General features: G+C 48.9%; 2 protein-coding genes across 2 annotated transcripts in view; one reads left to right on the top strand and one right to left on the bottom strand.

The window, feature by feature from the left end:
• The window catches only part of RHPN2 (rhophilin Rho GTPase binding protein 2), a 60,985-nt gene that overhangs the window by 9,047 nt on the left and 35,031 nt on the right, over positions 1–16,907 (bottom strand). The window contains exons 5-11 of the mRNA XM_040446228.1: positions 12,030–12,107; positions 11,523–11,647; positions 9,625–9,791; positions 7,129–7,316; positions 6,567–6,723; positions 3,273–3,392; positions 1,421–1,615 (exon numbers count right to left, since the gene is read on the bottom strand). Coding sequence (XP_040302162.1) covers positions 1,421–1,615; positions 3,273–3,392; positions 6,567–6,723; positions 7,129–7,316; positions 9,625–9,791; positions 11,523–11,647; positions 12,030–12,107 — 1,030 coding nt within the window. The remainder of the gene's footprint in view (positions 1–1,420; positions 1,616–3,272; positions 3,393–6,566; positions 6,724–7,128; positions 7,317–9,624; positions 9,792–11,522; positions 11,648–12,029; positions 12,108–16,907) is intronic.
• On the top strand, positions 3,305–6,211 carry LOC121011629 (sorting nexin-3-like). The gene is given in 3 exon segments (XM_040446235.1): positions 3,305–3,411; positions 5,048–5,150; positions 5,153–6,211. Coding segments are annotated over 3 exon segments (690 nt in total). The 5' UTR covers positions 3,305–3,366; the 3' UTR covers positions 5,695–6,211.

The raw sequence follows: 16,907 nt of genomic DNA, 5'->3' as shown, positions 1-16,907 counted from the left end.
GCAATACCAGTGCCTCCCTAAAGAGTTGGAGGAAGAGTTGAATGAGATTCCGTATATATAGGGTGCTCACTGTTGTGCCTGGCAGACCTCAAGTGCTCAGTAGGTACCAGCCAGCGTTACCACAGACAAGCCCCGGCTCCAGCTTGCGCAGGGCTCCGTCTCTCAGAAAGTGGTCCCCGGAAATTGGGGTGGAACTTTAACAGACTAGGGACACAGGTGTAGGAAGTGGGGTGGAAGGAAGTATGGACAAAGGAGGTTCTCTCGATTGGGCCACCTCCCCCCAACTCCTCGAAAGACCCTGTCATCCCTTCACCGTCAAGTCACCTCTCAGAGGGGCCTCCCAACCCCCGCCTCCTGGGGCAGAACTGACAACAACCCCTCTCCTCCCCCGCCCAAGGGCAGCAACGACTGTCCAAAACGCCTCCATCCTCCTGAGCCTAGGATGGTAATGAATCCCTTGGAAATGCTCAGAAAGTGTTGGCGATGTGTGATCTCACTTGAACTCACAGAAGCAGAGAAAGAACAGTGGGTGACAGTGGGGGCGAGGTGGGGAGTGAGGTAATGTTGGTCCGAGTGAACAAACGTCCCGTCCCGCGAGATGAGGAGGTTTTAGAGATCCAACACACAGCGGGGGGGACTAGAGCTAGCACTATACTGTATACTTGAAATTTGCTGGGAGGACAGATCTTCAGTGTTCTTACCACACACACCCACGCACACGATAAACTAGGTTTTGAAGCATTTTCACCGTCAAGGTAAAAATTTTCCCCACGTCCCCTGATTCCACTATATTTACTTCTCATTTCATAATAAGAGTGATTTGTTGTCCTACAAAAAGAATGACAGAAAATGTTGGCGTGGCTAAAGGATGTAGAGACCAGGAAAGAGCAAGCATAGGAAAGGGAATACGGAAGCCTTTGGCTTTAAAACCATGGAGCCGGAGGTAGAAGACACAGCAAAGGGCACTCCCAGAAGGCAGAGGGCCTGTGGGGCGTGGGGTGTAGCAAAAACACCAAGGCGAAGGTGGTTTCCGAGGTCTCCTGACCACAGGGGACGGCTGGAACCCCGGGGAGTTTGTGCGACTTTAAGGAAAGGCATCTGGATGAGGCAAAGCAGCGAGCGCAGACTCTCAAGAATGCCTGAGGGGTGGGTGGGATTGGGCAACAACAGTCAGCCAAGGGGGTTGTGAAGGAGATGAAGACAAGCCAGGCAGCAGGGTGCCCGGACACCAAGGGGGCACGCTGAGGGGCAGAAAGGAGTCACATGCTACAACGACCATAAAGAAGGCCCCGCGCTGTGTGAGCAGCAGATAACTCCAGGGTGAGAGCAGTACCCAGTACACAGCAGGGTCTGCCCCAGCCTTCCAGGATGAGCAGACACAGGCCATGCCCCCGGAGAAACGGGCTCCCGGGCCACTCACAGATAATGTCAGGGGCATCCATCAAGTTCAGCAGCTCATCGTCCTCTTGGTGCTGAGCGTACTTGAGCCGGGAGCGCTGGTGCGCTGCGGACAGCACCTCCTGGAGCACGTCAATGTGGCGTAGTTTCTTGCACAAGCTGGCCTCCCTCACAGACTCCTCGTGGTGGGCAATGGCTCTGCGCAGGTGGGACTTGCCTGCCGACAGAAAAGCACCCCCCGTGACATCAGCGTCCCAAAGCGCAGTGTGAATGTGTCAGGGAGAGCCAAAGTGCCCCAGGACCAGCCCAGAAAGGCGGACCTTCTCTTTTCTGAAGGATCTGCCTGGACGGCTCACTCAGGTCTATAAAACATCCATTGAGCAAATAGTTACCACGTGTTCTAGGCGGTAGAGATAAAGCAGCAGACAAAAACTAGCCTCTGTCGTCATGGAGTTTATGCGCTAGTGGTTGAAGAGAGATCACTAAGGAGCAAAGAAACAGGCAGAGGACCGTGTGGCAATGAGGTTATGGAGAAAAATGAAGCAGGGCAGGTAGCAGATACAGCAAAAGAAGACCGGGAACAAAGAGTTGCTCTTCTCTGATGGGTGATCTGGGAAGGCCTTTCTGAAGGTACCTTTTTTAGTTTTACTTTTGAATGTTTATTTATTTTTGAGAGACAGAAACAGAGTGTGAGTGGGGGAGGGGCAGAGAGAGAGGGAGACACAGAATCTGAAGCAGGCTCCAGGCTCTGAGCTGTCAGCACAGAGCCCGACGTGGGGCTCGAACCCACGAACCGTGAGATCATGACCTGAGCTGAAATCAGTCGCTTAACTGACTGAGCCACCCAGGCGCCCCGAAGGGGACTTCTGAGTAGAGCCCCGAAGGAGGCAAGGGAGCAGCCAGAGGATATCACAGGAAAGCACTCCTGAAAGCAGGAACAGCAAGTGCAAAGGCCCTGGGGCAAGACTAAGCCTATTACGTGTTCAAGGGTAACAAGGAGCTTGAGGGTATGGCTGGAGGCAGAGGGCCAGAGCAAAAGGGAGGAACTATGAGGCCAGAGACAGCAGGGGTCAGACCACGTCCAGCCTTACCAGTGCAGGGTGAAGGCTTCTGCCCCTACTCTGGGTGAGATGGGAGCCCATTAGGGTATGAACAGAGGCCTCATGTGAACTGACTATGAAGGAGCAAAGGGAAAGCAGGGGGACCAGTTATGAGCCCTTTGGGTCTCTATTTCCTCAACTGTAAAGTGGACCATACCTACGTCACAGGGTTGTGTGAGGCTGATGGGAGTCGATGTCTGTTAAGTAAGCACATCACACGTGTGGCTTGGACCAGGGTGGTAGCTAAGAAGTGGTCAGACCTGGGACGTGTTTTCTAGGGAGAGTCAACAGGATCTGCCAATCAAATGTGGGATGAGAAAGAAAACTGGAGGCAGAAGGCGAGCCCCAGGTTTCTGGCCTGGGCACTTAGAAGGCTGGAGTTGCCATCGAGGGGATGAGACGAGGGCAGGTCTGGGCAGGAGAGGAATTCAGCTTCACACGTGAAAAGAGATCTTCACTCTGAGACTTGGCAGGGACCAAACTAGGACGATTCATCACCAGTTCTCAGGTGTGACAGAAGAAAGTTAACGTCCTTCTACATTTGGATGACCCAGGGCCAGCCCTGGACCTCTAGGGCTCTGGAAGATGGTCAAAGCTCTGGCCCGGGCCCTCACAGAACCTGCGAGAACACGGTTCCAGAAGCCTGTTGAGTCTTCAGAATGTGCCTCATGATAACTGATCCACAGCGGCCATGACGACTCAGGATGCCCTGCTCTCTGAGCCCTCCCCCGGGGACCGGTCTGGGGCCCTGTGAGCAGGACAGGCGACACGTACCCAGCAGTCGGCGCTGGTGACCGTTCTTCAGCGTGGCCAAGGGCGTCAGTCCCTCTGGCATGTGGTCATAGAGCTGGGACAGGCACTTCTCCTGATGGTCCTCGTCTGCGCCAGGCTTCACTGCAATGGAAGCCACAGGGTAAATCCCTTCTTGACACAGACGCGGCCACAGACTCTGGAGACGGTGCCGAAGACCCCTTTGGGAGATCTCTCTCAACCACGTCTCCAGTCTTCCTTCTCCAGTTTTACAAGGCCCTTGGGACGATAGGTCTTTCTGCCCCTGGACACACCCTTGGCTACTTTGCGTACCCGGGGCCAGGCACACTCTGGGGGCTCATGGTTTGGCTCTGGGCCCCCAACTCCTCCAACTCCCCCACCTCACAGAACCTGATAGCGTAGCCCCGCCTCAGACCTCTGGTGGCCTCCACGCCTGCACCCTCCCTGGCACGTGTCCCCTCTCTAGCCTCACCACCTCAACACTTCCGGCCTCCCTTCCACAGCTCAGCTAGCGTTCTTGCTCTGGCTGTGCTTTTCCTCCTGGCTCGGCCGCAAAAGTCTTCCTCAGAGTTCAAAGGGCAACTCAAACGTCACCACCTCTGAGAAGCCTTCCGTGACCTCACCAAGGAGTCCAACTGCTGCCTCATTTGTGTTTCTACCGCAATTACCAAAGTGTCGTTCTTTCTATTGGTTTACATGACTTATCCCGTCTAATAGACTCTATATTAACACTGGCAGTAGCAGCTACCAATTCCCGAGCGTCCACTAGATATGAGGGACTATTTAGCTTTGCACACAGGCACCTGGTTTTCACAAGTGCCCTATGAGATAGGTTTTTTCATATCCCCATTTTATAGGTGAGAAAACTGAGGCACAGAAAATTAAGGAAATTAACTAAGACCACACAGCTAGTTAATGGCACGTTGTGATAGGAACCCAGGCAGTGTGGCTCCAGAGGTGGTCCTTTTCATTACTTTGGAGGGCTACTTTGATTGGAAGTAATGACAACAGAAGTCCCATCTGACCTCAGATCAGAGCCAAGACTAGGGCGAGGAGAGCAAGACACCTTGCTTGGGCTAAAAATGTAAGAGGGCATCCAAAACTCATCAATCAGAACACATGATAGTTTAACGCAATTTTTTAAATATCAAAATTAATGCTAAAAAATGCATGATGAAGAAACATCAAAATTCCTCTTTGCCCCAGTTTCCAGTGTAGCTCAGCACAGCATTGTTATTGATCTGTAGTCTCTATTTAAAATATGGATCACCATTGGGGCACCTAGGTGGCTCAGTCAGTTAAGTGTCTGACTTCAGCTCAGGTCATGATCTTACGGGCTGTGAGTTCGAGCCCCACTTCGGGCTCAGTGCTGACGGCTCAGAGCCTGGAGCCCTGCTTCAGATTCTGTGTCTCCCTCTCTCTCTCTGTCCCTCCCCCACTCAAACTCTGTGTCTCTCTCTCAAAGATAAACATTAAAAAAAAATAAAGAAAATTTGGATCACCACGGATTATATGTTTTTTGCATTAGTTTTGATTCATTTAAATGTTTATTTATGTTGCGGGAGAGAGAGAGAGAATCCCCCTTGTGAGCAGGGGAGGGGCAGAGAGAGAGGGAGAGGATCCCAAGCAGGCTCCCTGCTGTCAGCGCAGAGCCCGACATGGGGCTCGATCTCACAAACCGTGAGATCACGATCTGAGCCAAAATCAAGAGTCCGACACTTAACCAACTGAGCCACTCAGGTGCTCTGGTTTTGATTCATTCAAAATATCACATCCAGGGCGGCAGCTGCAGCAGCGAAATCGCGGAGACCGTGGTGGACACTGGGCAGCTGATCGCCAAGCCCCAGAACCTGAATGATGCCTACGGGCCGCCCAGCAACTTCTCGAGATCGATGTGAGCAACCCGCAGACAGTGGGGGTCGGCCAGGGCCGCTTCACCACCTACGAAACCAGGGTCAAGACAAATCTGCCTATTTTCAAGCTGAAGGAATCTACTATTAGAAGATACAGTGACTTTGAGTGGCTGCAAAGTGAATTAGAAAGAGAGAGCAAGGTTGTAGTTCCCCCGCTGCCTGGAAAAGCATTTTTGCGTCAGCTTCCTTTCAGAGGAGATGATGGAATATTTGATGATAATTTTATGGAAGAAAGGAAGCGGGGGCTGGGGCAGTTTATAAACAAGCTCGCTGGTCATCCTCTGGCACAGAATGAACGTTGTCTTCACGTGTTTTTACAGGACGAAATTATAGATAAAGGCTATACTCCATCTAAAACAAGACATGCCCGAAATTTGGTGAGAAGGGGCAACAAAACACAAGCAAAACAACTTTCCGTGACTATTAATGATTCGTGTGCACCAGCGAAGAAGTTCTATCTAACTTTTAGCACACTGCACGGAAACGGGCATAACATGCCTTCAGTATACTAACATGCATATGCTCAGTTTTGTTTTGTTTGGTTTTGGCAGTTGACAAGAAGTTAATTTGCTTTAGTGAAAACCCCTTGTTCCAGCCTTTCTGGCTCTTTCTTGCTGTTTTCATGTGGTACACACTATAACCCCACAAACCTGTTACCCCAGCATAATCTGCAGAATCCTAACTAAAGTTGCTGACTTCGTCTTATCTGCGCAGTTTTTGTGTCCTGTTTGCTTCTTGAATCTGCTTAACTAGAATATTTCTCTTACCCCTTTTTAATATGTGGTGTCACTTGTCCTAATTTATGGTTAGAAGCACTACCCCATTGGTTTCCAGTCCCCTATGTGTGAGATCCACACTTGTGTGCGGAAAGTATCTCCCTTCAGGCTTGTAATACCCTTCACATGGAAGATCAGTGAGGGAAATCTTTATATTCTGTACAAAAACAAAATCCAATTTATAGACTAAAATCATTTGTCTAAAAATTTAAGTTGTTTTCAAGTAAAAATAAAAATGCATTTCTGATATGCACTGAAAAATAAAATAAAATAAAATAAAATAAAATAAAATAAAATAAAATAAAATAAAATAAAATAAAATATCACATCCAAAGGTCATCTTGAATACTGAGCTTGGGGGCATCCCCTTGGATGCGGTGCCCAGGGGAGTGTTTCACTGATGTTAACCCTGGGCTTCCCTCCGGGGGAAAAGTCCTCTCCTAGGAGCTGTCTGCTCCATCTCAGGCAGAACCGCACGACCCCTCATCCCACACGGGCCCCCAGGCTGTGAGCGTCTCCAGAGAGGCAGGCAGCTCTCGCTCAGCTCACAATGTCCCAGAAGCACAACCCAGACCAAAGCCCAGAGCCCCCAAGCCCACAAGCCTTACACTGGTGATCAATGAGAAGCGTGGCTACAAAGTAGTGGGCCAGGGCTCCGTAGTGGTGGGCCTTCACACAGGCCAGGCTGGCCCAGGAGTAGGGGATGTTCTCCTTCACCGGTGCCTGGCTCATGGCCGCATGCAGCTGCCGATAGACTTCCCCGACCTGAAACAGAAGGAACGCTGGGAACGGGGAGCCTGGCACAGGGGTGCTCACGCACCCAGGGTGCAGAAAAAGAGCCCTTTCTTCTACGGAGCGGCCCTGCTGGAGGCCGCTCCAGAATCTGGGAGCAGCTCCAAGGGTGCCTCGTTCTTTCGGTGTCATAGTTAACAGGGAGATCAGGCAACTGTCATTATGCTGGTTTTTAGGCTAAGCTGCAGATGGAATCAGTGATCCGTATCTAAAACGCCACACTTGCCAAGAAAATGCAAGCTAGCATTCTGGCCAGGGCGGGCACGCTGCCCAGGTCACGGGCAAGCTGCCGAGGGCTTGTTCCCCGGCTGCTTCCAGGGGGCCCACACCAGCACATCCTGCCCACCCCCAGAAGTCACGGGAACCAGGACGCCTTACCTTGGCAGCCTCCTGAGCCACCTTCACCAGCATGAAGAACTCGTTCCGGATCCCAGGAAGGCAGATTTTCTCAAACACGTTTTCCTGGGCTTGTGCAAGCATCATTTTGACCAGCACACTGAGCATGGCAGGACTCATGTCATAACTCGGAGTATGAGTGAACGTCTCTTTCAGATGATTTAAAACCCCTGCGAATTGGAAATTTTTTTTCACATTAGTTGGGGATACTACTCTCCCTGGTATCTGGGAGCATCTTAAAAAATCTGATTCTCAGGGCGCCTGGGTGGCTCAGTCAGTTAAGTGTCCGACTTCGGCTCAGGTCATGATCTCATGGCTTGTGAGTTCGAGCCCCGCGTTGGGCTCTGGGCTGACAGCTCAGAGCCTGGAGCCTGTGTCGGATTCTGTGTCTCCCTCTCTCTGCCCCTCCCCTGTTCACACTCTGTCTCTGTCTCTCTCAAAAATGAAAATAAAACATTAAAAAAAAAAACATCTGAGTCTCAATCATGGTAAGATCCAGCAATTCTACTCCTAGGTACATACCCTGAAGAAGTGAGAGCAGGAATGGAAACCGATACTTAGACACCCACATTCATGGAAGCATTAGTCATAACAGCCAAAAGGTAAAAACTAACCCAAATGTCCATCGACATATGGTCAAACAAAATGTGTATACCTACGATGGAATAGTTTTCAGCCTTAAAAAGGAAGGAAATTCCGACACATGCTAAAACATGGACGAAGACGTTACGCTATGTGAAATAAACCCGTCACAAGGACAAACACTGTATGATTCCGTGAGATGAGGGATCTGGAAGAGTCAAATTCAGAGAGACAGAGAGTAGCATGCTGGTCGCCAGGGGCTGGGGGCAGAAGGGAATAGACAGTTAGTATTTAATGGGGACAGAGTTTCAGTTTGGGCAGATGACAAAGTCCTGGCGACAGACCGTTGCACAACAGTGTGAATGTACTTAATGCCAATGAACTGAACACTTAAAATTGGCTGCCAACGGTCATTTTTCTCTTGTATGTTTGACCACGATTTAAAAAATCGGATCCTTTTCCAAAACATTTACCTCTGCATCAAGCAAGGAAACCAGCCTACTCCCTGTTTGTTCCTGTCTCACCTGGGACAATTGTGAGAAATTCCATACATGACCAGGCATTTAATGGAGGTGAAAGCAGAAAGCAGGCAGGATGACAGGAGAGCTCTCGGACGGACATGCTCACACGGAACACCTGGGTCATTACAAAACTCAGGGCTTTTCCCCAGGACCTCAGGAAAGATCGACTCCCCCACTCCAATGGGAATGTTCCCGCTGTAGCCCTTAGCTGACTTTTTTATAGGTTGGAAAATTAACTGTCACAGCCTTCACTGACAATCAACCCCGGGCTGAAATAAAATCCCTGACATGAATCCCATCTGACTGGTTCCTCTGGTTTTGTTGCAAAGCATAAGCAGCCCTGTGGACGATGGCAATGGCTGCAGGCTATTTGCTCCTTTCTGGGTCTGCTCCCACTCTGTTCTTGTGCTTAATGTCGTCTATACTGCTGTAATCTTAGAGATGGGTCACCAAGCACACCTGCTTTAGGTTCCTCAGAAAGAAAATGAGCCCAGAAAAGGACTGACAGTGAAAGAAATCCGCTCCCACACGGAATCTTAGCGCGTCGTTTTATCCCAAGGGATCTGTCATTTTAACAGAAGCAGTTTCACGATCAGCCAAAATGGCAAAGGCTTGCAGAGTGAGATACCCGGAAAGTTCTCCGCTGGGAGTAATGCCCCAAAGCAGTGATAAGCGCCAGCTTGGAATGAACCCTGACATGAAGCCAGTGGAGGGGGTCGTGCTGTGGTCTGTGCCGTGTCGCCGTCCCACCCACCATTTCTCAGGGCGAGTCTGCCAGACACGGGCCGTGCTGGAGGAGAGCAATGCGGGGCCCTCAGACACCCAGGAGCCAGGCCCACCCGCTGCACCCAGCCTGGTGACCCCCACCCCGCTACAGGCTGGCATTAAGTGTCGCTTGACAGAGGGCTGAGAGGAGCAATCTCAGGGAGGCAAGCTTTGCAGAATGGGCACACGATAAAGGCACGGACAGTAAAATGCCGTGATGAACCACTCCTGATAAAAGAAAACCAAAAAGAGCCTACACTTGCACTATTTTGAGAGAACGTATTCCCTTCTTCAATAAATACAGTGTTCAAAAGAACAACTCATTCACTGCCATCCTCGGGACCAGCTGTTTGGAAAAGATTAATTGTTAACCACGGGACTCGTTCGCTGTGTGCATGAGCCAAACCCAGACTGAGGCGACAGGGTTTGAGCCATTAAGCAGTTCTCTCGGTGGGAAGATAACACCAGCTCGAGAAACCCGCCTGGCCCTTGCAGGCCTGTGAGGCTCTGCGTGGGCCCGGGTTAGACCCACTGACCCTCTTCCGCTGCAGTGGCCAGTGCCAGCTGGTGGGGCCAGGACTGTATCCCAGCAGCCCTTGCGGAGACACACCTGCTGCTCTCTGAAAGGCGTCCACCGCACTCTCCAGCCCAGCCTGCGTCTGTCGATCGCACCGGGTCCCGATCTGTGTGTAGAGGGCTCCGATGTTAAACAGAATGCTGGCTTTCTCCAGTAGCAGGTTCTGCTGGCTAACTGGCACTCCGGTGAGGGAGTCATACCTATTTAAAAGAAACGGTTTTGAGAATACGGATCATTTGGCTAGTGAGTGCTGTTCTGGATGAAAACGGACAAAGTGTATTTCTTGAATGAAACTCAAAAACACACATGCAATGAAGCATTCGTTTCCAAGCAAGACAACGGGTCTGATCTCACACAAGATCAGGTGCCCACAATCTCACACAAGAAAAAGGCTTCTCCACCAAGATGTCCTTCCATAAGTGAATGGATAAATAAACTGTGGCACAAACAACAATACAGTGGGATATCACTGAGCAATAAAAAGAAATGAGTTATTGAGCCGTGAGAAGGCATGCAGGAAACTTGAATGCGTATTTCTAAGTGAAAGGAAGCCAATCTGAAAAAGGGTTACATACTGTACGAGTCCAACTATCTGACAATCTGGAAAAGGCAAACAATGGAGACAGAAAGAATCAGCAGGGTTGTGGGGGAAGGGGAGGGATAAAAGATGGAACAGAGAATTGTAAGGGGGTGAAACTACTCTGCATCATAGTACAACGTGGATACGTGTCCTTATACATGTATCAAAACCCATGAAATGCCTCCCACCAAGAGTGAGCCCCAATGTAAACTACGGACTTTGGGTGGTAATGGGAGAGCCCGGGCATGTGTTGGGGGGCAGAGGGTATATGGGAAATTCTCTTTTAAAAAAAAAAGAATTAACATTTATTTATTTTTGAGAGACAGAGGGAGACAGAGAATGAGCAGGGGAGGGGCAGAGAGAGAAGGAGACACAGAATCTGAAGCAGGCTCCAGGCTCTGAGCTGTCAGCACAGAGCCCGGCATGGGGCTCAAACTCACAAACTGCGAGATCATGACCTGAGCCGAAGTCGGACGCTTAACGGACTGAGCCACCCAGGCTCCCCGAAATCTCTCACTTTTGCTGTGAACGTAAAACCATTCTAAAAAATAAGGTGTATTAAAAAAATACAGGTCTTCTCCTAAATGTAACACAGCCGTTACTAACCCCTCATAATTCTTCCTCAAGTCTAAAAGACTGGGGATTTGTTTTAAAGTTCACATGTCAACCAGGAGATAGATGTGGAGCTTCCTCCTAATTCAACACGGAGGAGAAACACTTTCAGCCTTTTCGCTGTGAGTAGGCAGCTAAGGCATCTTTAGCAAAAGTCATCCGCCTGATCATTCAAAAGGACAGCATCACTAATCACCAGCTGTGGTGAAATGCGGCTCTGAACATGCCCCGTAGCTCTTGGCATTTCCTCCCCTTTCGCCCATGCTAAGTACGCTCAGTGAAGAGGTACAGCATCTCCAAAGTAGTTAAACGACACTACCCTTCGAAAATACCAACTCTCGAGAAGAATCAAATGTTCTGCTCAGGGTTTTAAGAGCCGATCTATTTCTGTTTGCTGCCTTTGTCGTTGGGACAAAACCTGATCCCCACCCCCTGCCCCATCTGGAACAAGAATCTTGCTTCTTGTTAGTTCCACCTCAGAGCCCCGGTGTTCCCCCAACAATAAAATGAGCACGAAAAAATGCCTCTTCTGCTCGGCTCACTTGTTCTGAGAAGCAAGAAGCCACGGTCTGTTGGAGCCTCCTCCCCTTGGGTCCCCTTCATAAATAAACACCGGTTTATCTACACGTCTCCAGGCTCTCCTGTATAAATGGGACCGCTTGAAAGAGGGGGCTGTGGTTGCAGAGGAGCCCCTGGGGTGCTGATGGGGAAGACAGCAGCAGGGACCCCGGGCACCTACCACGTAAACAAGAGCCCCATCTGTCGGGTGGGCGGGAAGAATCGGCTCTCCACAAATCCCAGCTGGATGAAGTAACTCATCAGCAGTTCAACACCGGCCTCATCCCGGCTGGGCGTCCGGCAGGCCTGAAAGGAGAGGAGCCATGGATGGCGGCGGGGGGCAGGTGAGGACACAGTCGATGCCTGCCTCCTCTTGCCCCCCCCCCCACTTTCTGGAAGATGTCGCACATAACCACGTCTATGGAGCCCGGGACCCAGTGCTGCTATCGTGAGCGCTAGGAGTGGTGGCAAAGGGCTGGCATGAACTCAGGAGTCCTGGAATCCAGACCCAGATGTGCCAGTGGGCGTGTCTGTCCCCTCCTGTGGTCTTCTCGTGTGCCGGGTTGAACAGATGGCTCCCGGAGCACCTCCCTATCACCTCCAACCAGGAGCGATTCTCTAAGACTTTAAGGACATTCTGAAGACTCCAGTGGCCATCCTCCCCTCCCTGCTGCACGCAAAACTGTACCTGTCTCAGGTCCATCAGATCTGCTATTTCGTCTTCATAGAGGTAGCTGTCCTCACTGTAATGCTCCAGGATAAAATCCTGCAAGAGAAAGGAGATGAACCACTGTAAGGTGACATTCGAAACCATAAATAGGTATACAGGAATGTCTAATGTGCTCTCCCCCCCTTTAAAAATCCATGTAGAATTCATAACAACATGTATATTTAAAGTTCCTTTTGTCGCTTCAGTAAAAAAGAAAGTTGAAATTATTTTTATTTTAAAATGTCTTTGCAGGCGTGCCTGGTTGACTCAGTCGGTAGGGCATCCGACTCTTAATCCTGGGGTCATGAGTTCGAGCCCCACGTCGGGCATGGTGCCTACTGAACACAAACAAACAAACAACTAAAATGTCTTCGCAGGACAGTTAAGTGACCACATAAGTACTACACGTTGAACAATTCTGGCGAACGTCACAGATACTGCAGGGCTCAGATGTTCGGAGCACAGGGGCTTCCTGACGAAGGAAACTCCTGGCGAGGCACTGTTATGAGGATGCTACCCTTGGGGTCTATGATGGGAGCCTTTGGGAGAGCAGTTTTGGGCATTCCACAAATGAAGTACCCGAAGGAGACCCCCTAACCCGGTCCACAGTCCAGCGTTTGATGACCGACCCGTGGGTTCATTCAGTCACACAACTCACACTGATGCGTACCCGCTACGTGCCAGGCACCGTCCATAGTGTCTGGGCTACATCAGCAAACAAAACAAAGACCTTTCCCCGTGGAGCTTATGTTCTCACAAGGGGGCACAGGCAATAAGTAACAGGCACCACAAACAAGTAAATGACATCATATATTAGAAGATGGCAAGCATTACAGGGAAAAGATAAAAACGGGGTAAGGGGGAGGAGAGTGGCTTCTTGCATAACATCTGCCATGAGCGTTGGCTCTCCCTGGCTATAAAAAAAAGTTGAGTGACACTGGTCAGTTATGTTTTCTCAAGTGTCTGTGAGTACAGTCAATTTACACAATTTCTACATTAAAGCACCTCCTTTTTGTACGTTCAGTGCATATCCACACGCACACACACCCACACACCGTCTTACAAACGTGGGATTCTGTTGAGTGAATATACAAATTTGCTATGCTTTTCTCTTTGAATTGGCAATGTGCCAAACGTCTTCATATACCACAAGATACTCTGCAACATGACTTCTTTTTTTTTTTTTCTTAACGTTTATTTATTTTTGAGACAGAGAGAGACAGAGCATGAACAGGGGAGGGGCAGAGAGAGAGGGAGACACAGAATGTGAAACGGGCTCCAGGCTCTGAGCTGTCAGCACAGAGCCCGACGCGGGGCTCAAACTCACGGACCGTGAGATCATGACCTGAGCCGAAGTCGGACGCTTAACCGACTGAGCCACCCAGACGCCCTGCAACATGACTTCTAATAGTTATACAGTCCTCCAATGTAATCACTGTACAACTCATTTACTGAACAAATAAACCGAGCACCTACTATGTGCTAGCCAATAAGTATCATATTCTTAACTTCCTCTCGTTAGACACTGAAGTCATTTGTAAACCTCTGTGATTAAAGATAGCACTATGACAGTCTCCCTCCCGCACACCTCTTGTTAGCTCCTCAGCATACATTTTGAAATGTCTTGCTGGGTCCAGGGATATGCAGAAGCTCCTTGTTTTTCTTTTCTTGTTTTTTTTTCTTTAATTTTTTTTAATGTTTATTTATTTTTGAAAGAGAGAGAAAGAGAGAGAGAGACACAGCATGAGCAGGGGAGGGGCAGAGAGATTAGGGAGACACAGGAGAAGCTGAAGCAGGCTCCAGGCTCTGAGCTGTCAGCACAGAGCCTGACGTGGGGCTCAAACTCATGACTGTAAGGTCATGTGACCTGAGCCAAACTTGGATGCACAACCGACTGAGCCACCCAGGCACCTGCTCCTTCTGTTTTTCAATTTGGTCTTTCTTACCTAAGTTTTCCTTTCAATGTATGAAATCTGTCACAGATTTTTTTTTTTTACAACTTAAAGTGCTGATATTTGGAATCGGCTCCTCTCCTAATGTAATGACCGTTTGTAAAATTTGAAAGGATTCTCCACCATAATTATGTTATTAGTGAAGTTCAGTATGGCAAAAATGATCTGGATGTCTCCGATGACATCTCTGAAAACACCGTTCAGGTCACCACTCGAGATGCTCAGGGCTGAGAAAAATTGCATCCTTTTCAGAACAGCACACTGTTCTGTCAACTTCTTCTTCTTTTTTAATTAATTAATTTATTTATTTTGAAAGAAAGAGAGAACGAGCAAGCAAGGGAGGGGCAGAGAGACAGGGAGAGAGAGAATCCCAGGCAGGCTCTGCGCTGTTAGCACAGAGCCCAATGTGGGGCTCAAATTCACAAACCGTGAGATCATGACCTAAGCCGAAACCAAGAATCAGACGCTTAACCAACTGAGCCACCCGGGTGCCCCAACTTCTGCTACGGATGCTGGCAAAAATTTTCTTTTTCTTTTTTAAATGTTTATTTATTTTTGAGAGAGAGAGGGAGAGAGAGACTGCGCACGTGCACATACGCGAATGGGAGGAGGGACAGAGAGAGAGGGAGAGAGAGAGAGAATCCCAAGCAGGGCTCGATCCCACAAACTGTGAGATCACGACCTGAGCTGAAACTAAGAGCCAGATGTTCAACTGACAGAGCCACCCAGGTGTCCCATGGCAAAAATGTTCTTAAAATTAGGAGAGAAATTACAAACTTTATGTTAACCTCACAGAAGTCAGAGAGAGTTTTGGTAAATTCTAAATGCATTCCTAGGTGAGATTAAATTTACTAAGTAGAAGAAAAAATATCTAGGGGCACCTGTGGGTCTCATTCAGTTGATTTCGGCTCAGGTCATGATCCCAGAGTCATGGGATGGAGCCCCGTGTCAGGCACTGCACTAAGTGTGGAGCCTGCTTAAGATTCTCTCTCCCTCTCTCTGTCTCTTCCCCTTCCCCCTTCTGTCCCTCTCCCTGACACGCTCTCTAAAAAAAGGGGGGGGGGGGGCGCCTGGGTGGCTCAGTCGGTTAAGCCTCTGACTTTGGCTTAGGTCATGATCTCACGCCTGGTGGGTTCGAGCCCCACATCAGGCTCTGAGCTGTCAGCACAGCTGGAGCCTGCTTCACATTCTGTCTCCCTCTCCCTCTGCCCCTTCTCCACTCGCACTCTGTCTCTCTCTTAAAAATAAATAAACATTTTAACAAAAAAAATTTTTTTAAATCTGGCTGGAACCCACTGTAAACATCAGGGATAAGACAGGATTATATAACATCATTCTATTTATATAACATAATTCTGAAAGTTAACAAATAAAGACAAACATTAGAAAGGAAAAAACAATTTTTTTTTCCAAAATAATGCCTTATTTACAAAACCTAGAGCTTCAACTGAAAAACTCCTAAACTAGCAGGCATCCAGTGAAAGGGACAAAAAGTTACTATGTATAAATCCTTTCTAATACAAGCCATAACCTGTTAGAAAAAATGTAACAGGGAAACCATATCTTCCCAAATGTACCAGATCAAGAAAAGTACAATATTCCCAGGGATAAAATTTTGCCCACCCCCTTACCCACCTCCCCTCTGGGAACCACGTGTTTGTTCTCTATTAAGAGTCTGGGTTTTTTGTTTGTCTTTTTTCGTTTGTTTCTTACATTCCACATATGAATGAAATCATATGGTATTTGTGTTTCTCTGACTTACTTCACGTAGCATTATATTCTCCAAATGCACCCATGTTGTTGCAAATGGCAAGCATTAAATCATTTTTTAAAATCAGACAGACATGGTCTCTGCCCCTGTAAAACTCGCTATTTGTTGACATCAACAATTAGAAATATTTGGTTCATAGATGAAAATGTGCAAGATTGTAAAGATACAATTTTGTCCTAATTAAGCTATGAATCTAAATGAAGTTTCAATCAAAACCCAAAAGTGCTATTTTGGGGAAACTTGACAAAACATGGGAGTAAAAATGTGGAAGAAAAGCCAAGAACATTTGGAAGAGCATAGTTAATAAAAGAGGCTTGCTCTAAGTGCTGTTAAAACACACAGGGATTAAACTGTGAGCAATGGATAGACAATGAAACCAGGCATGGATCAGAAACAGAGGGAAGGAGATTCGAGAATCAGGTGTATAACAGAAGCCAGCGTTCCACAGGAGTGGGAAAGGCTGGAGCAGCCAGCAGGTCCAGACGGGAAGGAAGTGGCATGGCACACACAGACTGCAGGCCAATGTGAATTGAAGCAAAGGGCTAATACAGGGGTGTGGGCAGGGTTAAGGGAAACCGCAGGGATGGTGTGGAACCTCCAGGGCCATTGGAACCGCAGAGCTAAAGGGTCAGGGTAGGGAAGGAGCTCTGGAAACCCAGAGAGGTGGCTGGCTACCTGAGGTAGGCACCCAAAGCCACCAGGACCTTCCCTCTGGGAATGAAAAAAAGGAGGCCGGCTGAAGGAGCCTGGAGAATAAATGCCCGAACTTCTTGGTGCTCCTCCTATCCTCTGGGGGGCCCCCCCCCCCCCCCCCCCCCCCAGCCACAGGCAACAAGAAGCCACAGAGCAGGAGCCTGTTGTGGCCTCCCAGGCACAGAGCAGGACTGAGAAGGGTGGATGGGGGGGGGGGGGGGGAAGCATGGGGAGAAACAGACACCATCCAGCACCACAGATGGCTTCTTCACAGAGTTCAGGGGAAACTGACTACCCATTTGGTTTAAATAAAAAGCTACAGCCCTATACCTCATTTTTTACTCCCAAAGTAATTCCAAATAGATTAAAGATGTGATGTGAAAACATTTAAACAAGACACTGGAGGAAACAATGGCAAAATATTTAGGCCATCTTGGCGTG

This window comes from Herpailurus yagouaroundi, unplaced genomic scaffold (assembly GCF_014898765.1).
Source record: "Herpailurus yagouaroundi ecotype Mexico unplaced genomic scaffold, PumYag 194, whole genome shotgun sequence".
Taxonomy (NCBI): domain Eukaryota; kingdom Metazoa; phylum Chordata; class Mammalia; order Carnivora; family Felidae; genus Herpailurus; species Herpailurus yagouaroundi.
The sequence above is the reverse complement of the archived record's forward strand: the minus strand, read 5'-3'. Positions and strand labels throughout refer to the sequence as shown.